A 25,387-nucleotide genomic window follows, 5' to 3' on the forward strand; every position below is an offset into this window, starting at 1 on the left:
TAGCGATTGCAGGGGACAGGGTTATGATAATGGCGCCAACATGAAAGGAAAAAACAAGGGCTTATAAAAGAGAATTACCGACCTCAAGTCGTTGGCTTTCTTTGTACCATGTGGATGTCACAATTATAATTTAGTCCTGTGTGATGCCGCAAAATCATCGGTATTATCGGTATCTTTATTCGGAATCTTGCAAAAAATATTTACTTTATTTGTAAAATCTACACCCTTAAAAAATTAAGCGATACTCGCTGGGAATCTCGAAACGAAAGCGTTAAGGTGGTTCGATATCAACTTTGTGATGTTCATGATACTTTAGTGCCTTTGCTGAAGATACCAAACCAAACAATCCTACGACGTCACACGAAGCGACAACATTTGCAGAACAACTGAAAGACTTTGACTTTATAGTTTCTCTTGTATCATGGTATGATGATCTTTTTCAAATCAATGTTGCGAGCAAAGTAACTCAATCAATCGAAATGCTTAAAAAATGTTACGCATATTTAGAAAGTTACCGACAAATAGGTTTCGAACAAGCTGTTATAACAGCAACTGAAATGGCGTTAGCACTAAATGTGCAGCCGGGTGAAGGGGCTCGTGATAAATCAATAAATGACCTCAAGAAAATGTTTGAAGTACAATTCTTTAATAATCTCTTAGAACTCAACTTCAAGATTTTTCTGAAACTTGGCATTTTTTGTTTGACATCAACGAAGATCAAAATAAATAACAACTGTTGAATCATTGTTCTGCACTGCAAAAAAAAACTAACATTCAACTTCAAACCGGATATTAATGGAGACTTATTGTGCGACGAAATCTTGAGTCTACAACATTACCTGAAAGATAACCAGACAACCCCTACCAAAGTTTTGAATTTTATCTAAAAGCACTCACTTTATGAGTTGCTTCCTAATAGTTGCAACTGGAGAACGCAGTTTTTGTAAACTAAAATTAATAAAGACCTACATGCGATCAACAATATCGCAAACAAGACTAACTATACTCTATTCACCGAACAGATGCAGTGAACCTGAGCGAAGCCACGCCTACTTCTCCCACTATTACACAATAGCCAGTTATACATACAAAAAAATGTATGCAGTGTGATTTCAGTGGCACAGGCTATGTGTAATTTCAAATTTGCTTAATTGTGCGAATATTTTTATAAAACTGATGGTTACCAGCAGTTAGGTTGGGTGTCAAAAGGGCAGAGAATTATTCGCACTAACTTAGCTTTACTGTCAAATAATATTTTACGATGTTTTATGCATCGTATCACAAAATAACATTGTGATCACCTCGTTGTATAAAGTAGAAATTTTGTAAATTGGGGTGATCTGACTCAGTTCGAATCAGATTTGGAGGAAGTTTGTTCTTCCGAGGAAGAATCATTCCTCACCTTAATTATTTGCTGCTCCATTCTGACATCCATTAAATTGTCGATCTGCCAATTTTTCTTCCTCGCCTTTGGCATGACGAACAGCATTCCTCCAATTATCTGCAGAAACATTGCTTACAGCTTGTTGAAATAATGGGTACAGATCTTTCATTTTAAGTTTTGTATTATTTCTTGCAACTTCTCCTTTTATTTGCCTCCATATTAGTTATCACAATACCGTTCGATTCTGTTGTTTTGCCATTTCATCGACTACACCTTTTAGTATAACATTTCAAAATCGAGGTTGTATTTTTTAGTGAATAACTCGAAAACGAGTGAAAATACTTTTAAAATGAAATAGGCTTTTAGAATCAGTTGGAAAATTTAAGGGTTACGATATAATCTAGAACTTATAAGAAAATAACCTTTGTGAACATCTGTATAGCATTTTCTGTTGCATATTTCCAAAAGTGATCTTAAATGATTTCTTATAATAACATTGCTTTCTTTGTCAAATTTAATCTTTCTAAGATAAACCATATTGAAAATATTTAAGAAAATTTCTTAACTTTGATTGGCCCATATTACTCTAGTATTTATTATGCCACGACTTACAGAAATATCCTCTATAAGTTTAATCTAATTTTTAATTACAACATTAAACTAATATTTTGTAACTTCAATTTGTTTCATATCGATACAGGGCAATCAATCAACGATGTATTCATGTTATGTAAGTCGTATCAACAAGGGCGATAGTATTTTTCAGTGATCCCGGGAGTCTCGGGGTGACACTGCCTAATCCAGTCCATTTGGCAAATGCGCCCCGCGGTCCCTTTCACTCTGACAGATACACAGCTACTAGGCGGTAATTTATTCATGAATGCGGCGACTCACTTAACCCCGTTTATATTTGCAAAGTGCCCCTTTGGGTTCCCGTTAATCCAAAGAGCGTTTTAAACTTTATTGGTCTTTGTATCGGCAGTTGCGCCCCTTATAATATTTTCAAACACCTTCTTATTAATCAAGTTAAATTGAGCGTATCTTTTATAACTAATAAATTAAATTGAACTCTTATAGGTTTCATTATACTGGAAAAGGTAAAATAGATCAGTATACAATTGAATTATCCCTATAAAAAACTGACAATACATTTTGACTTGTGTATTTGTTAATTTGTTGATAATAATGCAAGGTGTGTATCTATGTGATTTCGATGATGTCAACATTAAAGTTAGGAAGGACTACCGCTCGTTACGGACAATTACGTTCTCACAATAATGATATAAATAAATCATGGTTAATCTATGTTGTGAGTTGATGTGAGTAAGAGAAAATAGCCATCAGAGAAAAAACGCATTAAAAACACCGCTAAGGACACGCAGATTTTTGCAATTGTTCAACTTATAGCGCAAACATTGATAGGAAATAATTGGATTTGTGTAAAAACCGTGGCATTAATATAATTGAAGGTTACGGTTACGGTTACGCTCAAGGCTCGGCCTGAAGAAATTTTCATTCTGCAGGCAAATCAATTTCATTGCCATGTCCAAGGGTTTTCTTTTCACATATTACTCAATTATATATGTCATACACATTCTATATGGTTGTGAGTTTGACATAAAGATGAATTAATTCAACGCTACATTTAAATTGTTTCTAATAATGGATTTGTAATAATTAAAGATTCTTTATTTATTTTTTTTGTATAATTCCATTCTCTACATTATTCTGTTATAAAAATAGGTAATTCCTAGTACTATTCTAGTTTGCATTGTTAATAGACGTCGGAGCGAAAGTGAAAGAAGGAATTTATAGCATATTAATTACAGTGCGTGTTTACCTCGTCATGCATCGAAGATAATGTATTACCTCTTCTCCAATTATATATTCACAATGCACAAAGTATTCTTTAACGACCCGATAATCTTCAGATCAAAGTTAATTATTCGCACTTATCGTCCTTTTCTTATTCTCCTTAATAATCCAATACGATTTAGACGTATTAACTCCAACTACAACCCTCTTCTTATACATAAATATCCCTGAATCGACCAAATGGCATCGAATTTAGCTTGTGTGTGAGTAAAGTTTCGCTGGCACCCCCAAGGATCAGTGACTGCATACAAAACCCGTTGGGGTGCTAACGTTTTAAATGGAATAGAAAAATACACCATCTGTTGACAATTCGCAGTTTAGAACCTCGCCATCCATAAAGGTCACAGTCACCGGACCTGATTTAATTCCATTACGATAAATGCATAATTTGATAGTTTATGTATACCCAACCCTAGATCGGTTTAAGTGATCCATACAAATATGCGGTTTATTTTATTTTTTTGGGGTTGAGTTTTATTGCAGGTAAATTTTATTGAAGAGTGGATTATAATAATAAGTATTTAAATAAACCTTTTATTCAATTATTTAAATTTTTTTAAATAATTATGATGTGTCACATCACATATTACAATAATTTGTTGAATTGAGAAGAATTTCATTTTTTGTTTTTTGACCAGACTTGAATTTGTTGGATTCTTAACAATAGTGACCATCAGAGTTCGGTGAAGAGACAAGATATCAGGGATGTATTCATGATGCTCTAAAAGTTTAAAAGCTCCGCATGCTTTGAAAGACTAAAAAAACGATCTACAATTTCCGCTTATTTGGTTGTTCATCACAACTTATGGATACATGGAAAATTTCTCAATTTCCTATAAAATGATGATATCATTTTAACTTCGAGACGTGTTTATGTTAGACATCACACTTATTATGTTAATTTAATTTCTAGTCATAACAACTAAGTCGTTAGTTATTGCGAAGAAAATGTCAATAAAATCGGGTCGATTGCTCATTAATCATGTTTTCGATTCAAGTACAAACTGAGGCGACAACGATCGCACAATTAACAGCAATTGCATAATGCATAATGCATGGTTAGAAAACAAGCGGTTAATCTAAATTATGACCGCATTAGAACACAACATAGAAAAGCCCATCAACAATCAACAAGTGCACATCTAAATAAAAAAAAGAAAGATGAGATAAAATAGAATATTGGACGAAGAATTAGCGGTAAAACGGATTGGGTAGAATAAGAAAATAGAAAAATTAACAAAAAACGTAAAATGTATGTTTCATTAACACGTTCGTCGCCGGGTCAGCCATATCTGGGTGATGAGTATGGTTTCATGGGTGCCCCGTCACCTAAATATGGATGACGTTCTATGACGTTTTAAGAAAGAATATTTTATATTAGGAGTAAGGGCTGAAACATAAATATAGGATATACTTCATAAAAATACTAAAAATATACAGATTATACCGTACTTTTTATTAATTTATACAGTCACTTTCACATGAAATACAACACCCATTAAAAATTAGACTACTAATTTGAAACTTCAGTAAAATAATGCTTTATTATCAACTAAGACACGATGAAAGTTTAGTTGAAAAAAACAAAACAAAAATTAACATTTTTCCATACTCTCTAGTAAGTGGTCGATATCCTCCTGGGTATCTCGTTCCATGCAACCTCTAGATGGCGTTGAAGTTCATCCAGATTCTCAGAAGGCCTGGGTTGGGTTGGGAACATATCCCAGACATGTTCAATCGGCGACAAGTCCGGTGACCGTGCAGGCCAGGGCAAAATCTGCAATCCAACCTGTTCCAGGAACCTTCTTGTAACCACAGCAGTGTGGAGTCTTGCATTATCCTGGTGGAAAGTGGCATTCTGCAACGTCTGCATGAAAGGTACTAACACCGGTTCCAGAACGTTGTCGAACGGGTGAACTTGGTCCAGCACATATCGCCACCCAAACCATAACCCCAGGTGTTAAGGCTGTGTGTCGTCGTTGAACGAACTCCAAATTCCGTCTTTCCCCTCGATGTCGCTTCGAGGGGGCTTCCAGCAGGACGGCGCCTTTGAATACCTTCTTCAGACCATAAAGACCATATACGAGCAACTGTAGTGTAGTCCCGATTCAGTCTTCTCCCAATCTCTCGAAATGAGAGATTCGGCGCCTATCAAAGCTATTGATATGGGCAAAATTTCGACGACGTCGCACTGGGGGCATTACAAGGCGTCTACTTGACAGTTTGACAATCAAATAAACTGACATTTTGGGGGCAGAAATTCATTAATTGCTAGGAAAAAATATGAAAAGTTGGAGATAGCAATTGCACAGGAAACATAACAGTTGAGTTTTTTCGGCGGAAACTTTCATCGTTTCATAGTTGATAATAAAGCATTATTTTATCGAAATTTCAAAATTGTAGTATGAATTTTAGTGGGTGGTGAATTGCATATGAAAGTGAGCATATTTAGGATAATATATTACATTATACTAAGTCGCATGGTGTTCGTTAAAACACTCTAAACACATATGAGGTAATTTTAAACAATTGGAACAATAGGTCGTAGTTTATTTTACATTTTTCTTCGCTTCTTGGTGTTCGGCAGTTTGTCTCATCTTCAGCTAACATAGAGTGCACATTCTTATAGGCTTGCCCTGCTGACTCTTACGTACCTGTAAATGGTGGAACACATTCTTTTTTCCTTTCTTGTTATTGTCGGGCATAGCATTTTCCGAGGACAAGCATTCGGTAACGAGAAGACCAGAGTACTCTCTGGTACACGATGTGACCATTTACTACACTTGTTCCTAAAAGCAAAGGTAGTGCTAGCTTTTGATACCACTTGATACTTTTCCGTATCGTTGTGGCATATGATACCATCCGATCGCTTCTGTCAATGCCAGTCTTTTTTCAATTATTAAATGCGAGTACCGATAAAGGTTTCAGTTTTTGAAGACGACCGCGATGAGTAGAATTCGAGCTTGGAGTCATGATAGGTGCATGTTTTGTTGATAACATTCTAACATTTTAGTGCCACAATACCCTTGTCATCTTCTCCCAGTTTAAAAAGTTTTATACCGTACTTATGGGATTTGGTAGGTATGTATTATCTAAATATTAGTCGTTCCCTCCAAAGGACCATTGTCTCCTCGACTACAATATCTTTGCCTGGTGAAAATACTTTATGATAATTGTCTATCAATGTGTGGAGAAGAGGTAAAACTTTTCTAAGCCTGTTACTTTCTTCTATCGTTTCGTTATTTGCAAAGTGACCATTGACCAACATCTAACGACCGGTGTCTATATACTAGACTCATCCAAATCATCAGTCCAATAAATTTTCTAATTTCTTCAGAAGTGGTGGTTTTCCATCTGTACCTTCTCGCACACAGCTTTTGCTCTGCATATCTGTTAGTCTCTGTGACTAATAGGCTTATAATTTTTTCGTCTAAGAATAACAAGAGCACTTCACTTGCGCTAATATCAGACGGCAAATCCATCAGAAGCCCACCTTTTCCAAAGTTCTTCGTCCATAGGAAGTTTGTCCAACATGTCGTCAAGGTCTTCACTTACATATGATTCCTCAGAGATGGAATCTGAACTCGATATTAATTCTATTTAACTGCTCCCTCTCCATAGAAAGCAACAACAGAAAAAGAAATTAAAAAACGAATTACTACCACTAGGGATTGCAATCACGAAGGGTTTTTATAATACCGGAATTTCTGGATCAAAATTCTTTATCCCGAGTAATCCCGGGTTTTATGGGCTACATATGTAATTATAAATAAAAACTGTTCAAGGTCTTTTTAACGTTATAATTTCTTCTAACCATAATACAAAGCATTATAAAAAAATCTACCATCCATAGAACAATTTCAAAGAAATGTCGCAGAACAAGCAATTTATCTATTGTTTTATCTCCTAAACGAGATATAAAGTTTGTGTTTAACAAACTTGCTGAAGAGAAGCACCGTTCCGATTCCACACTTGTTGGTGGAATAGTTTTCAAACATTCAAAAGCGAATTGAAATTTTTTACCCATGCTACTCCTAATTATTGAATATATCAATTTCTTGGATCAATGTATTGAAGAGTGTATTCTTAGTTAACTGGACAGGTGGCTGTTGTTTGTTTAGAGCAGAATTAAGTTTTTCTTTCAGTGTCTGATTCGTTTCCTGCCGTTGAGGCTCCGCAATTAGTAAGTCATCTTCATCATTTTCAAAAACATTTTATTCATCTCTTGATGTTAAACGTAATATAAGGTTCTCTAATGTTTTGGTCTAATATACTTTGTTGTTATTTTGGCTTGTTGTATAACACATCTATTATTACCAGCTGTAAACGATGTGCTAAACATAATTCATGGCTTGAGGGCGTTGATGTTTTGTTTTCAGAATGGCAAAACATTTTTGCGTGGTTCAGTGTCAACCGATAGATCGAGTCTTATTCTTGAAAAAATAGTAAATTAATAACATAAACATTATCCCGAAAATTCCGAAATCATAATCGATTTTCTGGGATAATTTTCGAGATGTAAATATGTACAAGATCCCGGGATTTTCGGGATTGAACTCTCGCGATTGCAATCCCTAGCTACCACCCTCCTCGGTTGAGGTAGAAGGTTTTAGAAATGTTGCCGACCTGAACAATTTTTTAGCCGAAATTAACAAAAAACTAGTTGGTATAATATTACATAAAAACAGAAAGTAAGCTGATAAAAATCCAGCTTACTCGTTATAGTAGGCAACAATATGAAGAGACTAAAAAATGAAGGGCCACAAGTAACATACAGAAGACAGAGAGATTTGCCGATCAACTAGAAGGCACGTTGAATCTCAATGATGGCGAGTCTACTAACACTAGTGACTTAATTTTGTAGAAAGTTTTTAGTTTAGAAAGTTTTGTAGTAACTCTATTTGGTGTAATCGCGCTCCCTACGTAGTTGCAACCCAGAGCTTGAGAACTATAGTTTTAGTTTATAGTCTTTATCCCAAGAAAAAGCTTAATATAAAACCATAAAGCTGTTCGATTAACGCCATCAATATATTTTAAGTATTTTATTATAATATTCCGTTTCTTGATGTTAACCACTTCACGTCTATAAGTAAAAAACAGTTTCAAAGGTTACTAGTTTTCTATTTGAAGTTGTTTGTAGATCTTTGGGTTTTCGGCTAGATACAAACTGTGGTCTTGGCAGAATTTCTTCGAATTCTGTATTCTCTACAGAGCCATTGTGAAAGGTCTGCATCATGATTACTGGATTTGTTCAATTTATTACCAATGATTGCCAGAAAGTGCAATTTCACTTTCACTTGAACTAGTTTGTCTAGTATCCTACTAGCGGTGGTAACTTTGAAAGTGATGGGACTGCTTTAGACTAACGCTAAGTATAGATTGACGCTCAGAACGTAGGTCGAGTGGGGTTATTTCAAAATTTGAAATTTACACTACTAAAAAAAAATATTTCTCCAAAACTTTTAACGTTATATCTTAATTTTTTTATATTAGGGTGAAATGAACAATGTAGCCAAAAGCGGTTAACCTTTCTTGAACACCAGTACGAATAATTTTTGATTTGCTAGGCACCTACTCTAAAACACCGTCCCTTCCGCAATAATTGTTGTCTTTATTTTTTTTTAATATCTCTTATTGTGGGATATCGCTTTTTATGGTCTCTACAGCAAATTTTTAGTTTCTATAGTTTGATCCATTTACTTATGCAGACATAAATTGCCGTGACAGATCGACTCCCTTTTTCTTCGATGTCTTCCTTGATCTTGCTCTAAATTGGTTCACATCCCTCAGTTAGCAAATCTTAGGCAAAAAGCGAAAAGAACGAGATGGTGCCCATTTGTCACGGTGATTTATGCATTATGTTTTCGTAAATGAATACGTTCAACAATATATTTTTCATCGACGATCGGGTACAAATATCCGTATCTTCACAATTCACCAGATGAAAAAGCCTCATGAGAGCTGAACACTTTGCTTACAGCGAAATATATGCTAATTACAGATGAAACAGGTGAAATAGCAAAGATGGATTCATAAAAGAAAGATGATATCCCATACCCAAAGAATATATGGCAGCAAAAATAACTTTTATTCACAAACCCAACTAAATATCCAAATACCTCAGAATGCTAAGACTGCAACTAGTGTGCTAAATGGAAAAAAACTATGGGCAGAATATTATGAAGCTCAAATTGATCTCTTCAAAAAGTGCAATGTGAACTGAAATATCAAGCCAAAATTACATTTCTTTTATGTCGATTATGCCAATGCAGTATTGCTACTTTGGGACTTTCTTTGCAAATTTTGATACAGCAAAAAACTGCAAGAAGGAGCGTCTTCTAGAATTATATCAAGTGTACTACTGTTCCGCTGTACATTGTGCATAATCTTTTATACAAATTGTGATGATTTATAATCGATCAATTATTGATAGTATATGTCTAAATTTTGTGCTAACTAAATAATTCAATACTGAACCATTGAATCCATTCCATTCTTATTATTAATTGTCTAAGTAAAGTAGATTGTGTAGAAAGTTAATTTTCTTAGTCGTTTCATGAATAACCAAAACGATACTCTGCGTTGATGACACCGTAAAATGTTAATAACCGCATTTCGTTATCAGTGATTTAATAACTGGGGGCAGATTGCGGGTGCCCGATTCCCTCTAATAATGAAACCTCCCCGTAGGTACTTACAGGTGATTTCAACCACCTGGGACCCAAAAAGCCACGCAAAGCAAAAGAGGGCGGCATAGTTTGCGAAACCCCTAGAGAACTCTCCTTCTCATTATAAACTACTTACTACTTTACTACCCCCAAAGCGATGAGTCAGCTAAAAAAAAATAACGTAACAAAATGAAATTAATCTAACAAAATCTTCCGGGTGAAACAAGAATATTTTCTTTCTTGTAGACAGGGGGAAAGCGGGTGGCCGTTTAGGGACCGATGCGTCGTCCAAACGGGGCGGCGGCACTCACTCTGATTAGAAAGGGGAGCGGGGAGTGCTTCCACATATAATCACAACGATGGGCCGCGCGGCCGTACTAAATCTACCCTTCCGTTTGGAGGCGCCCCACGGATCAACCGGTGTTTTGTCCTCTATTTACTTGATTTATTCGCTCGGCCCGTCCGAGCCGGCCGCTAAGTGGTGTCGCAAAGACCAAAACCCTTGGCGCAATCACTTCCCATCCTCGGACCCACCACCATCACTACCGTTTGGCTCTAGTATATTGAAATTTACTATCTTTGCGAAGTGGAACCGAAAAGAACAAGAACGTTCGCTTCTGTGTTAATAACAACATCCTATCTGTTAAATCCGTAACCGTAATAGGTAACTTCATCCTTTAGCGTTAATGTATGTTGGAACTTGCCCAAATTCATTTATTTTTGGTGGCGCTTACGTGGTAACATTGGTTCCTAAATTAGAAAAGTTTTATGCTTAAACTTAAATTATACGATTTTATTACAAAATCTTTAAAAAATTTACCACGGTAGATTTGTTATGGAATTGCGCATTGTATAAAGAATAGTTTCCTCCGATTATATAGCTTTATTGTTGGCGAATTATTGTTTCCCAGTCAATTATCAACCTAATTCATAATAACCAATCCTTAATATCAAATACAGGCTGTCCGCCGGGAAGGTATACTACTTTGTTTGTTTATAATTTTTGATTAAATGAAAGAGAATGGATCTTATATTGATAAATGTTTTATTTAATGTCGGCAATTATGTATGGAATATACTATCAGATAAATGTCCGCCTCTGTTAGCTTCACAAATGCGAGCCTTTTTGAGCACATTTTTCATTACATTCTCACACATTTCACGCGGTATTTCATTAATTTCATCACGAATATTTTGTTTGAGTTGCTCCAGCGGTTCTGGTTTGTTTGCATAAACCTTGCTTTTCAGATATCCCCACAAAAAGAAGTCCGGAGCAGTCAAATCAGGCGACCGTGGAGGCCAATCAACATCACCATTTCTTGAAATAACTTGTTGTGGAAAGAGGTCTCGCAGTAATTCCATTGTAATCCTGGCTGTATGCGATGTGGCACCGTCTTGTTGATACCATATGTTAATCAAGCCCAAAGCATGCAGTTGTGGCGTTAAAAAGTTTTCAATCATACCTATCACGATATCGCTCCCCATTGACAGTTACCATTACGCCGTTTTCAGTTTCAAAGAAGTAAGGTCCAATGATTCCTTCTGACCAAATTGCACACCAGACTGTCACTTTTAATGGATGCAAAGGTGACTGATGAATAATTTGAGGGTTTTCCATTGCCCAGAACCGACTATTGTTTATTCACATATCCATTCAAATGAAAATGTGCCTCGTCACTCATTATGGTTTTTTTCATGAAAATCGGGGTTGTCATGGGCGAGCTGTAACATCCTATTGGCATATGTACGGCGGCGTAAATGGTCTTCTGGAAGAAGCTCGTGGCAACTGAATCTTAAATGGAAACAAATACAAATCCTTGTGCAAAATTGTGGCCAAAGTTGTTCTTTGAAGACCAAGCTCCTGAGCACGGCGTCGAATTGAGGTTGATGGATTGTTTTGAACACTTTCTTGAGCAGCAGTAATGTTTTCAGCCGATCTTGCAGTACGTTGTGGTCCATGCTAAGGCCTATCAGCTACAGTCCCTCTTTCTTCGAAATCATTCACTACACGATAAATAGTGCGTCTTGTTGGCACGTTGTTTCTCCCAAAAATTTTACGTAACTTTCTCATCGTCACAGTAATCGATGATTGATTTTGATAAAATGTTTTAACGATTAAAACACGTTGGTTTACAGAATATTTTTCCATAATAAATTTGCCATGTCTCTACTTCACGACTGCCAAATATGAACTGTCAAGACTAATGTTTACCAAAATGGCGGCAAAACAAAGTAGTATACCTTCCCGGCGGACACTCGGTATAACTAAATCCAAGCGAAAACAATCAATAATTTTCAGAAATCTAAACGAATGCAGCATATTGCGCATTTATTCTACATAATATGTCATAACGCACGAAATTTTAAGTTAAAAAAATACTCGATATTTTCATATTTATATATACTGTCAGTTTCAAAGTGAAAATTCAATAAAAAAAGGTTGGTATACTCCATAAATTGTGAAAGATGCTTATATAAGTTATACTTCTTTATAACTTATATTAGTATCTTACAGCTAATAAAGATAATTCTTGTAATTTCTATAAGAAATGAAAGCAAGATTTACTAAATTTAGGGTTTTCCTCTAAACTACTTAATTCGGAGTATTATCTTTGCAAGTTAAGACATCGTAAAGACGTTATAACTGGATGGACTATCCAACAATTGCCGCAATGCATTTTGTTTCGCAATCTTTGGAAAAGCCGTCTTTGAAGGATCAGAAAGACGTTGCAAAGAAAACTTCGCTGTCTTTCACATTATTTGCATTGTCCTCAGCTGCACTATCTGCAAAAATATCATCTCTTGCTTAAATGAGGTGCGCTCTACGATTTCTACCCTTGATGAACGTGTGGATGATTTGGAGATGTACTCCCGTCGCAACTGTCTCCTTATCGATGGAATTCCTTAGTCGGAGCGTAAAAATACCGATGTTCTGGTTGTTGATACACTGGATCGAAGTCATCGTCTCGGCCCTATCAGGAAAAAACCGAATATGTCATTCAAGTCCTCCCCCAGACCAATCATTGTAAAGTTGGTCTCTTATAATATGCGAAGACTGATATCAACCACCAAGAAACAATTGAAAGGTAAAAAGATTTTCATTTCTGAATCCCTTACTTCAACTCTACCTCAAAGCCAAAGACTTAATGGGAGCTGAAAATACTTGGACCTCAGATGGACGAATATACGTTGCGTTGTCGAAGGATAAGAAGAAGGTAATACGCTCCTTTTCTGATCTGGAAAGATGTCCTCGTCCTCAGCTTCGTTGCGGTGTGAAGCGGTTGAGTGATACGTGGCGAAGTCGTCTCGGGTCTGTTAGCTTATTAGTAAATAAAAAGTACATAGATATATATTTTTTTTCTTTTTTTTGTTATTCAACTACAAGAAAATTGTTATAGTTATTTTTTTTCTCCATTATTTTATAGTAATGGCCCGGTTTTTCGTTGCCTGGCTGGCATTGTTATGTTATTCGGCTGACTAAATTTAGTCATAGGTGTTGCTTATTTCTGTTTTTGCTTTATTTTTTATTTTTGCTCATCTGATTCTACTTCTCATTCTTTCTATTCTTGTAACTCTTCTCTTGATTCTTCTCTTCTGTCCACTTCTGATTTTGTTCTCGATCGTACGTGTGAGGCTGATGTAAACGACTTTAGTACTTATGCTGGGAAACCCCAGCTGATTTGTTTAATGGATTAACAAACTTTATCTCCTTGTATCATATTAATGTATAAAGTATTACTGTTCACATTGATGAGTTCTTGAACATATTCGAATCTTACATTTTTGATATTATTATGGTCAGTGAAAAATGGCTTAAACCCTCTCTCCAATCAGCGATTGTTTCACTTCCTAATTATAGTCTTTTGCGAAACCATCGGCAGTTTTCGCGAGGTGGGGGAGTGGCTTTATTTAACAGGGACACTCTGCGTACTACGCCTGTCGAATCCTCAGATGGGTCAGTTCAAGGGGCTGAATTCATGCTTGTGGAACTAAAAAGTTCCTACAACAAGGTATTACTTGGCTTTTTTTATTGTCCTCCTCTTGTTAACTACTTTGATCAATTGGGGGAAACCCTTGAGAGGCACTCTTTTAATTATAACACTATTCTCCTGATGGGAGATTTCAATACTTGTCTCCTAAAAAATGACTCATGCAGTAATAAACTTCGCTTCATTGCTTCCTCATTAAATTTGTCTATCCTGCCCTCACAATCAACTCATCATCTTCCTACATCGCATTCGCTTCTGGATCTTACTATTACGAGTCGTCCGAGCAGCGTACTTACGCATCTTCAGCTCCCTGCTCCTCAATTTTCCAATCACGATCTAATTTACTGTGCAGTGCAGATGGAACAATATATTTCCTCGCAACGCATTATTTCCGTTCGTGACCTGGGTCGTATTGATAACAATTTACTGTTGTTTGATGCGCAAAAGATTGATTGGCTCCCGCTTTATCGAATGGCCGATATTGCTAGACAGGTTGACTACTTCAACTCTAAACTTATCAATCTCTATGACAAGTATGCTCCACTCAGGCGACGCAGGGTGAGACATCCGCCCGCACTTTGGTTAAATGATGAAATAAGATCATTGATGAGAGAATGTAACCGTGCAAAGCTGCCGAAGACTATCCAATGCTAGTCCGAGGACGTTTTGGAGGATTATGCGTTCCTTAGGGGCGGTTGAGTCTCCCTCTGTTCGGGCTGCTTTTGATGGGGATTCATTGGCGAGGTTTTTTGCTTACCCTCCTCTGCTCATTAGTGGTGAGACTAGGATGACTACTGAAATTCTTGCCTCATCTGAATCCTCCTCTTTCTCCTTTGTTCTGGTCACAGCATCAGAAATCCGCAATGACTTGAATCACTCTAGGTCTGCTAGTGTGGGAGCTGATGGAGTTGGTCTGAAACTTCTTCTTCCTATATTGGATATTGTTCTTACTCCTATTACTCACATTTTTAACTTCTCCATTGAACGATCCTCATTCCCTTAAATCTGGAAGGTTGCTCATGTTGTCCTTATACTTAAATCCAAGAGTCCTTCAAGTTTAAATGATTTTCGCCCTATTTCAATTTTATCTGTTCTATTCAAAGCTCTCGAGCGCCTTATTTATTTGCAAGTTCAAGAGTATTTACATGCATGCGACAAACGTTGTGTTACCATCTTTGTACTACTTGATTTCAGCAAGACGTTCGATTCGGTTGATCACGAGTTCTTGTTGGCGTCACTGGCTGCAATTGGATTTACCTCTTCATGTTTATCTTGGTTTCAATCTTACCTTTCCTGTTGTTCCTTGTGTGTGCGTGCTGATTCTGCGCACTCGTCTGCTTGTGATATCACATGTGGTGTACCGCAGGGTAGTGTGTTGGGGCCGTTGCTCTTTTCAATTTTTATTAATGCCGTCATCATTGCATTTCTTGTAATTATCATGTGTATGCTGATGACCTCCAAATTTACACTACGACAACAATTGATGATTTTCAGAAAACAATTGCACGTCTTAATCATGACATTTCTAATATTTTGGATTGGTCTAAACGTTATGGCCTTAAATTAAATACTGCTAAAACTCAAGCAATTGCATTTGGCAGTCGACCTTTACCAGCAAAGCTTAATGATTTTTCACCCATTCACTTTTATTCAGCTGTCAAATACGGTTAGAAACCTTGGGGTGGTTATGGATTCCACAATGTCCTGGAAACCTCAAATTCAATGCGACTGCAGAAAGGTCTATCATTGTTTCCACTCGCTAAAAAATCTCCGTTGCTTCCTTCCTCCCATGGTCCGTCGTAATCTTTGTTATTCTCTGATTTTCCCCCATATAAATTATGCTGACACGGCATATCCTGATCTTTCGGTTCTTCTTCTTTTACTTCTCTTCTTCTTATATTCTATTAACTAACATTATGCACCGTTTTAATGACCATAGGTTTAACGTAGCAGCTTGCCATTTATTTATTGTTTTTTTTATATATTTAGTATACGGCTGACTGATTGTGTTCTTTGGAAGATATCGCTTACGCGATAAGTCGACCCTTTGCCTATATTTATACATTAAGTAGTTAAATGTATACATTTTCTTTAATTTGTATTTTTTTTATTATGGCAATACATTTATTATCATTATAATAATAATAATAAATTGCTGCTGAAAACTTTTCTACCCAAAAGGATCGATATGATCTAGATATTCTAATTATATTCTTCTTATTATTTTAAGACATTTGAGGGGGGGACTAGGATGTTGAGCTCTTGCTTTCATACCATCGTATAGAATCCATAGTCCATTAACTATCATTCAAGTAGTCTTGATGCTTCTATACATTCAACATGGTCTCTCCATACCCATCTTCTTTTCACATTATCCTGGATATCGTATATCTCTCCCATATCCTCACTTCTTTTATGGCCTCACAAGGTGTATCGTCTTCATCTCTGCTGCTCTGCGTTTCGTTTTGTGGTAGCATTATCTATTTTTGTCTCTATCGCGTATGTCATAACAGGACTTACAAAGGTCTTATATATGCGAACCTTACTTTTTAAGGTCATATATATGTTTTGCCATATTTTGACCCTAAAGTAACCTGGTATCAAAACTCCCTTCACTGTTTGAGCTATAATTTCTTCTTGGGGATTCTTACTACTCGTAATTTTGACGCCAAAATACTTAAAACTCATCTCCTGCCACATTATATGCTGCCTGAAGTATGACTCGGCCGAGGTGAAATGTATACACAATATTTAGTAACCCCTCGCCCATAAGCGATCTTGGCTAATAAGTTGTTCCAACAAATACCTAACATCAAACAGCAATTAATGTGGCATCTCTGTCGATGTAGTTAATCAATTATAGCAATTATACAAAGTCTGTGTTGTTCAATCTTAGAACGCACATTGAGTGATTATGTTGGATTACACCGAGACCGCTTCCGGCCGGTGTAAATATAAAACCAAAATTTATATTTGTTGACATCTTGTAACATATGTGTCCATTTGTTAAATCATTCCATCATCCTTTCTCTCTTTGCATGAAATGATCGATGAATAAACATCATTAAGAAGAAAAGATCAAAAAAATAGCTAAGATAAAACTACTTTTATTGTTATGTATAAAAGAAGTCCACATTCTTAATAATTATTCGTAGCAATTATGCAATGTAGTATGTGTTGGGCAATATAGTATCAGTTGTAGCTCCTCGGCCACATGCGACCAAGCCACATTGTGTGATACTATTAGATTACACTGAGACCGCTTCCAGCACAGATGATACAGTTAATGTTTGATAGTTAATCTGACAAAGATTTACAACTCGGAACAGTACGAGTTTCATACAACAACATAGTTTGTGCTTGAAAGCTACGATTAGCGGGCAGTATTGATTTTCTGTCACCACTTGAAGAAAACTGCTGCAGGATCGTATCGAATCAACATCACCAAACAAAATTGACCACGGTGAATTGAAAATATCGCGGAATGAGGATGATGCTTAACTAGAAGTCGCGGATCGATTAAATGTAACACGAGAAGCCGTCTCCATGCGTTTGAAAGCCATAGCAAAGACCCAGAAGATGAAAAAATGGGTACAGAACAAAACAAAAATATTTGTCCATCAAGTCAAAACTGGTATATTTTGACGAAAAATAATGCTCTGTGTTTGGTGAGATCAGCAGGGTGTGATCTATTATGAGCTGCTGAAAAATGACCAGAATCTCAAAGAAGGCAACACAAAGTAATTTTTCATGATGATAATGCACTCTCACAAACAACAAAACTGGTTAAGGAAAATATTGAGAGAAATACTTATTCACCAGACTTTGGTCCGTCAGATTACTTGAACGTCAGTTGATCATATGTAGATTAACTGGCGAAGGTACCTCTGATCCAACTTATAAGAGTCAAAGTTCTGTATATCTTTGGTCTCCACGACTTTTACGGTGACATAAAACATCGTAGAAGATTAAAAAGAATAAAGGATAATGGATACTCATGCCTAATTCTACGCGTAATGTGTCGCACATGTATATTTACCGTCAATAGACTACTATTCAAAAAGCTACAAGAATTCCGACTACACACCGAACAAGGTCCCTGAAGATGAAATGGAATAAAAAATTGTTGTGCTACATTATAGAGGTAAACTGTTTTCGCGTTTCTACCGCATGATCTTATACAGCGGAAATTTTGGTCCATATACAGTCTAGGGTCGACTTCGATGCTCCATACAGAGCATCACAAACGAACTCATAACCAGAGGAGTCGTTTAAAGATTATGTATAATTTATTATTTATAAGAAAACTAATTAAAATATCATACAAGTTTTGTAGATTGTAGATAAACTCGCGAAATTTGGCTGATACAATATTAAAAAGAAGATAACAAGAAGTATAGCATTTTTAAATGTCATTTCTCCAAAACTAATCGAGATATCAAAACGAAACAACACAATATTTTAAAATGTTATTCAAAACTCAAACACGATTCACCCGAAATCTAATTCAACCCTCACTCCACATAATTTAATGCTAACTCTATCCACACCTAAACCTAATACAATATGCTAATTATTAATAGATCATTTAACCGAAGGTTTGATTATGCGTGGGGTATTTTTATTACTCAACTTTTTAATTTTAGCAAAAAAATGATTTTTGCTTCAACTTTCTCACATTTACAAAGTATATAAAGAGATGACGTAAGCGTTCTATTGTTGCAACTTAGATGCTTATCAATGCTTATCAATCTCACTATCATTGGTTTTGATATTTCGCGGGCTTACAATTTCTAGCATAAAATTATTATTAGTAAGCTTATTAGTTCACAATAAATAATTTATTTTCAAAATAGTTTGCTCCGTCACCTTTGGTTTGTGATCAACTTCAATGATAAAAAAAATCAATTTTATTATTTTAGGGATTTTCATTTTCTATTTGTAACATGGTTATAACTGATGTCGATCTGGTTATGGATTATTTTATTGTTATGGTTTTTGAGTTATCTTTATTATTAAAGTCAGTCTTTAACAACGAAAATCATCAATTTTGATATTATGAAGATTTCCACTTTCTCAACAGAAAATGGTCATCACTAAAGTAGTTTTAATTATCAATGATGGGTTTTTGTATTATTATGAACAATTTATATGTAAAAATTTTTTACTATCACTTTTAATCGAGGTAATTCTAATCGATTTTTTACGCGAAAAAATCTATATTATGCAATTTTAGGAATTTTCATTTTCTAGGTCGAACATGGCTATAACTGAGGTCGACCTAATTATGGATTATGTTTTTTGGTTTATTATAAACAAATTATGTGCAATATATCTTTCTCTATCGCTTTTAGTACTTGAGTTATCTTTATCACTAAAGTTAAACTTTAACGACAAAAATCATCAATTTTAATATTTTGGGGATTTCCACTTTCTAACAAGAATATGGTTATAACTGCGGTTGACCTGGTTATGGATTATCTTTTTTTGGTTTATTATAAACAAATAATTGGCAAAATATTTTTCTCCATCGCTTTTAGTATTTGAGTTATCTTTGTTATTACAGTCAATCTTTAACGACGAAAATCATCCATTGCGATATTTTGGGAATTTTTACTTTCTAACTAGTATATGGTTATAATTAAAGTTCTTCTGATTATCAATCGTGCATTTTTGCATCATTATGAACAATTTATATGCACAATATTTTATCCTATCATTTTTAATGTCTTAATTACCATGGACTTTAATAACGAAAAATGTTAATTTTGATGTATTATGCATTTCTACTTTTTACTTCGAACACGGTTATATCTGAGGTCGACCTGGTTATGGATAATGTTTTTTTGGTTTGTTATAAACAAATTATTCGTAAAATATTTTTCTCCATCCCTTTTAATTCTTGAGTTATCTTTATTATTACAGTCAGTCTTTAACGATGAAAATCATCAATTTTGATATTTTCGGAATTTCCACTTTCTAACTAGAATACTATTATAAGTAAAGCTGTTCTAATTATCAATCATGCGTTTATGCATCATTATGAACAATTTATATGCACAATATTTTATCCTATCACTTTTAATTTCTTAATAACCGTCGACTTTAATAACGAAAAATATCAATTTTGATGTTTTAAACATTTCCACTTTTTACTTCGAACATGGTTATAACTGAGGTTGACCTGGTTATGGATTATGTTTTTTTGGTTTATTATAAACAAGTTATTATCAAAATATTTTTCTCCATCGCTTTTAATTTTTGAGATATCTTTATTATTGTAGTCAATCTTTAACGACGAAAATCATCAATTTTGATATTTTAGGGATTTTTATCGTTAAAGAGTGATTGTAATAATAAAAATAACTCAAAAACTAAAAGCGATGGAGGAAAATATTTTACGAATGATTTGTTTATAACAAACCAAAAAGCATAATCTGGTTATTGATTAACGATGAAAATCATCAATTTTGATATTTTGGGAATTTCCACTTTCTAACTAGAATATGATTGTGTGTAAAGTAGTTCTGATTATCAATCATGCATTCTTGCATCATTATGAACAATTTATATGCACAATATTTTATCCTATCACTTCTAATTTCTTAATTACCATGGACTTTAATAACGAAAAATATTAATGTTTGTGTTTTAAGCATTTTCACTTTTTACTTCAAACATTGTTATAACTGAGGTTGACCTGGTTATGAATTATGTTTTTTGGTTTATCATAAACAAATCATTCGCGAAATATATTTCTCCATCGTTTTTAGTTCTTGAGATTTCTTTATTATTACAGTCAACCTATACCGACGAAAATCATCAATTTTGATATTTTGGGAATTTTCACTTTCTAATTAGATTAAGATTGTAAGTAAAGTTGTGCTGATTATCAACTATGCATTTTTGCATCAATATGAACAATTTATATCCACAATATTGTGTCCTATCACTTTTAATTTCTTAATTACCATGGACTTTAATAACGAAAAATGTCAATTTTGATGTTTTAAGTATTTCCACTTTTTACTTCGAACATGGTTATAACTGAGGTCGACCTGGTTATAGATTATGTTTTTTTGGTTTATTATAAACAAATTATTAGCAAAATATTTTTCTCCATCGCTTTTAGTTTTTAAGTTATCTTTGTTATAACAATCAGTCTTTACCGACGAAAATCATCAATTTTGATATTTTCGGAATTTCCACTTTCTAACTAGAAATATGATTATAAGTAAAGTTGTTCTGATTATCAATCCTGCGTTTTTGCATCTTTATGAACAATTTCTATGCACAATATTTTATCCTATCACTTTTAATTTCTTAATTACCATGGACTTTAATAACGAAAAATATCAATTTTGATGTTTTAAGCATTTCAACTTTTTACTTCCAACGTGGTTATAACTGAGGTCGACCTGGTTATAGATTATGTTTTTTTGGTTTATTATAAACAAATTATTAGCAAAATATTTTTCTCCATCGCTTTTAGTTTTTGAGATACCTTTATTATTGTAGTCAATCTTTAACGACGAAAATCATCAATTTTGATATTTTAGGGATTTCCACTTTCTAACTAGAATATGATTGTAAGTAAAGTTGTTCTGATTATAAATCATGCATTTTTGCATCGTGATGAACAATTTATATGAACAATATTGTGTCCTATCACTTTTAATTTCTTAATTATCATAGACTTTAATAACGAAAAATATCAATTTTGATGTTTTAAACATTTCCACTTTTTACTTCCAACATGGTTATAACTGAGGTTGACCTGGTTATGGATTATGCTTTTTGGTTTGTTATAAACAAATCATTCGCAGAATATTTTCCTCCATCGCTTTTAGTTTTTGAGTTATTTTTATTATTACAATCACTCTTTAACGACGAAAATCATCAATTTTGATATTTTAGGGATTTCCACTTTCTAACTAGAATATGATTGTAAGTAAAGTTGTTCTGATTATAAATCATGCATTTCTGCATCATTATGAACAATTTATATCCACAATATTGTGTCCTATCACTTTTAATTTCTTAATTACCATGGACTTTAATAACGAAAAATATCAATTTTGATGTTTTAAGTATTTCCACTTTTTACTTCGAACATGGTTATAACTGAGGTTGACCTGGTTATGGATTATGCTTTTTGGTTTGTTATAAACAAATCATTCGCAGAATATTTTCCTCCATCGCTTTTAGTTTTTGAGTTATTTTTATTATTACAATCACTCTTTAACGACGAAAATCATCAATTTTGATATTGTGGGAATTTCCAGTTTCTAACTAGAATATGATTGTAAGTAAAGTTGTTCTGATTATCAATCATGCATTCTTGCATCATTATGAACAATTTATGTACACAATATTTTAACCTATCACTTTTAATTTCTTAATTACCATGGACTCTAATAACGAAAAATATCAATTTTGATGTTTTAAGCATTTCCAGTTTTTACTTCCAACATGGTTATAACTGAGGTCGACCTGGTTATAGATTATGTCTCTTTGGTTTATTATAAACAAATTATTAGCAAAATATTTTTCTCCATCGCTTTTAGTTTTTGAGATATCTTTATTATTGTAGTCAATCTTTAACGATGAAAATCATCAATTTTGATATTTTAAGGATTTCCACTTTCTAACTAGAATATGATTGTAAGTAAAGTTGTTCTGATTATAAATCATGCATTTTTGCATCATTATGAACAATTTATATGCACAATATTTTATCCTATGACTTTTAATTTCTTAATTATCATGGACTTTAATAACAAAAAATATCAATTTTGATGTTTTAAGCATTTCCACCTTTATCTTCGAACATGGTTATAACTGAGGTTGACCTGCTTATGGATTATGTTTTTTGGTTTATTATAAACAAATCATTCGCAAAATATATTTCTCCATCGTTTTTAGTTCTTTGGTTATCTTTATTATTACAATCACTCTTTAACGACGAAAATCATTAATTTTGATATTTTAGGAATTTCCACTTTCTAACTAGAATATGATTGTGTATAAAGTTGTTCTGATTATCAATCATGCATTCTTGCATCATTATGAACAATTTATATGCACAATATTTTATCCTATCATTTTTAATTTCTTAATTACCGTCGACTTTAATAACGAACAATATCAATTTTCATGTTTTAAGCATTTCTATTTTTTACTTCAAACATGGTTATAACTGACTTCAACCTGGTTACGGATTATGTCTTTTTGGTTTATTATAAACAAATTTTAAGAACATATTTTTCTCCGTCGCTTTTAGTTTTTGAGTTATCTTCATTATTATAATCAGTCTTTAGCGACGAAAATCATCAATTTTGATATTTTGGGGATTTTTGCTTTCTAACAAGAATATGGTTATAAAAAAGTAGCTCTGATTATCAACCATGCATTTTTGCATCGTGATGAACAATTTATATGCACAATATTTTTTCTTATCACATTTAATTGCTTTGTTACAATTGACAGTAATCAACAAATTTGTTAATTTGTTCATTTAAAAGTTTCAACCAAAATTATAAGTAATTATAAGTAAGCAAAATCTCGTTATGGATTATGTTTTTTTTTAGTTCATTATAAATAATGTATGTGGAAATTATCGCAAAAACTAAAAGATATTTAGTATGTTTCATAACAATTAATAAAAACGCGATTTTCCACGAACTTCTTACAACAATTCGTAAGAACTGTAAAAGTGGAGAAACACGATTCATATTAAAAGAAACTAAATGAACTCATAAATACTAAATTACCATCATAAATAACCAAGAACAATTCAAAGCCATCGCTAATAATTACCATATTATATAATGGCAGTAATATTCAAATTTTATTATTTTTCTTCTAGTAACGATAAAGAATTTAAAATTGATTCACATATTTAGAACTTCCTTGAATTTTTGTTTGATACAAGTTATAACACCAAATGATAACATCAAAGCGGCGCGATTAAATCTTAAACCAGGATTAAATCTCGATTATTTATCGTAAATAGACTTAATCCTGAAGATGCTCTGGAAAGAAACCTTTAAACGATCCACGAATAAGTGAATTAACGTGAATAAATAAACCGCAACGGATTGTAATCTTTATTTATTCCCCGGGAAATCACCGTTCAGTCTTTTTAAACTTGCGGTTTTAACAATTTTCGTTTTAGGATTTTATCTGTTTGTTATGTAATAAAATCTGGGAAAATAAATCCCCAGAAAAAGGTCAATAACGAACATTAATTATTTAAAAAAACCACAAATTATTAAACGATCGATGCGGTCATTATTATTGATATTTTTGAAATTTGCTAATTTATTAAAAGGAAGTTTTTCGATTTTGTGAGGTATTATTTAGGGGGTTGAAGTAACTCGGGGGTTGATAGTGACGGGGTGTGGCGTCGTTAAACCGGAAGGCACATCGACCAATGGCAAAAAACCGATTGCACAGACGCTGTCCTCCGTTTGTGTAAAGTCGGGGCGGTGACGTCGTGGTAAAAACTGTCAACTGAGACTGCGTACGAGGGGCCCTTCAGCCCAAAAAGGTCCCCTTTAGGGTTCAGTTCCTTTCAAATCACCATGCTATAAGTAACTTACTGCACTAAACCAAAAAAAATTAAAACAAAAAAGAGTTTTGTGTAGTGATCTTTCAGTGATATTAATTTTGAGTTATGATTACCCAGTTTAAGGAACGTTTAGGGTTAGATATTGATATGTTTAGAGTTCCTCCAATTTCTATAGAAGATATTCCGCCGGTTTTAATATGTATGTGAACAGAGAACCTAAACAGAGAATCAAGTTGATTTTGTTTTTCGTTATTTTTAGCTACAATTCCTAAGTGCGGTGGATGCCATGAAATGATTTTGGATAAATTCATATTGAAAGTCTTGGATAGAACATGGCATGCAAGATGTCTTCAATGTAATGACTGTAGGATTCAATTGACTGATAAATGCTTTGCGAGAAATGGACAGCTTTTCTGTAAAGATGATTTTTTCAAGTAAGTATTAAAAGTTGAGTTATTAAACTAATCACATGTTCAATTATTATTTAACGTTGCTATTGCGCATTCTTGTTCTATTAAAATCCTACTCCTCTTCATTTACAAAGTTTTGAGAAAGTATTAAGAAATTATTGTTAATATAATTGTTAATTTTAATAATCAATTCAAATGATTCTAAATCTGGAGCACTTGTTAATCTTTCTGATCTAAATCGACATGTAATGAACATTTAATGTTCACAAATCTTCTCAAACAGATAAATTTACAGCTTGTTGATAATTGAAATATTCCATATATTGGATTCAGACACAATCGAAAAAAGAATGAAATGTTACTCTTTTCGTTTATTAAATTTATTTTTCTACTACAAAGAGATCCCAATTAGGAGATGAAATATAACACAAGTTAACTTCATAAAGTTATTATTTTTGTTTATTTTTTGGACATAGTAACTTTTCTAT

At 33.8% G+C, this 25,387-nt stretch overlaps 1 protein-coding gene across 2 annotated transcripts in view; it reads left to right on the forward strand.

The window, feature by feature from the left end:
* Positions 1–25,387, forward strand: part of LOC111416476 (Lim3 homeobox protein) — a 76,584-nt gene that overhangs the window by 28,440 nt on the left and 22,757 nt on the right. Inside the window, exons 1-2 of one of the 2 annotated variants that reach the window (XM_023048511.2) lie at positions 24,510–24,688; positions 24,749–24,923. In XM_023048511.2, coding sequence (XP_022904279.1) covers positions 24,595–24,688; positions 24,749–24,923 — 269 coding nt within the window. In that variant the 5' untranslated portion in view covers positions 24,510–24,594. Of the gene's footprint in view, positions 1–24,509; positions 24,689–24,748; positions 24,924–25,387 lie in introns of those variants that run through there. The other variant, XM_023048509.2, reaches the window with a different exon arrangement.

The sequence above is a fragment of the Onthophagus taurus genome, chromosome 6 (assembly GCF_036711975.1).
Source record: "Onthophagus taurus isolate NC chromosome 6, IU_Otau_3.0, whole genome shotgun sequence".
Classification (NCBI taxonomy): Eukaryota; Metazoa; Arthropoda; class Insecta; order Coleoptera; family Scarabaeidae; genus Onthophagus; species Onthophagus taurus.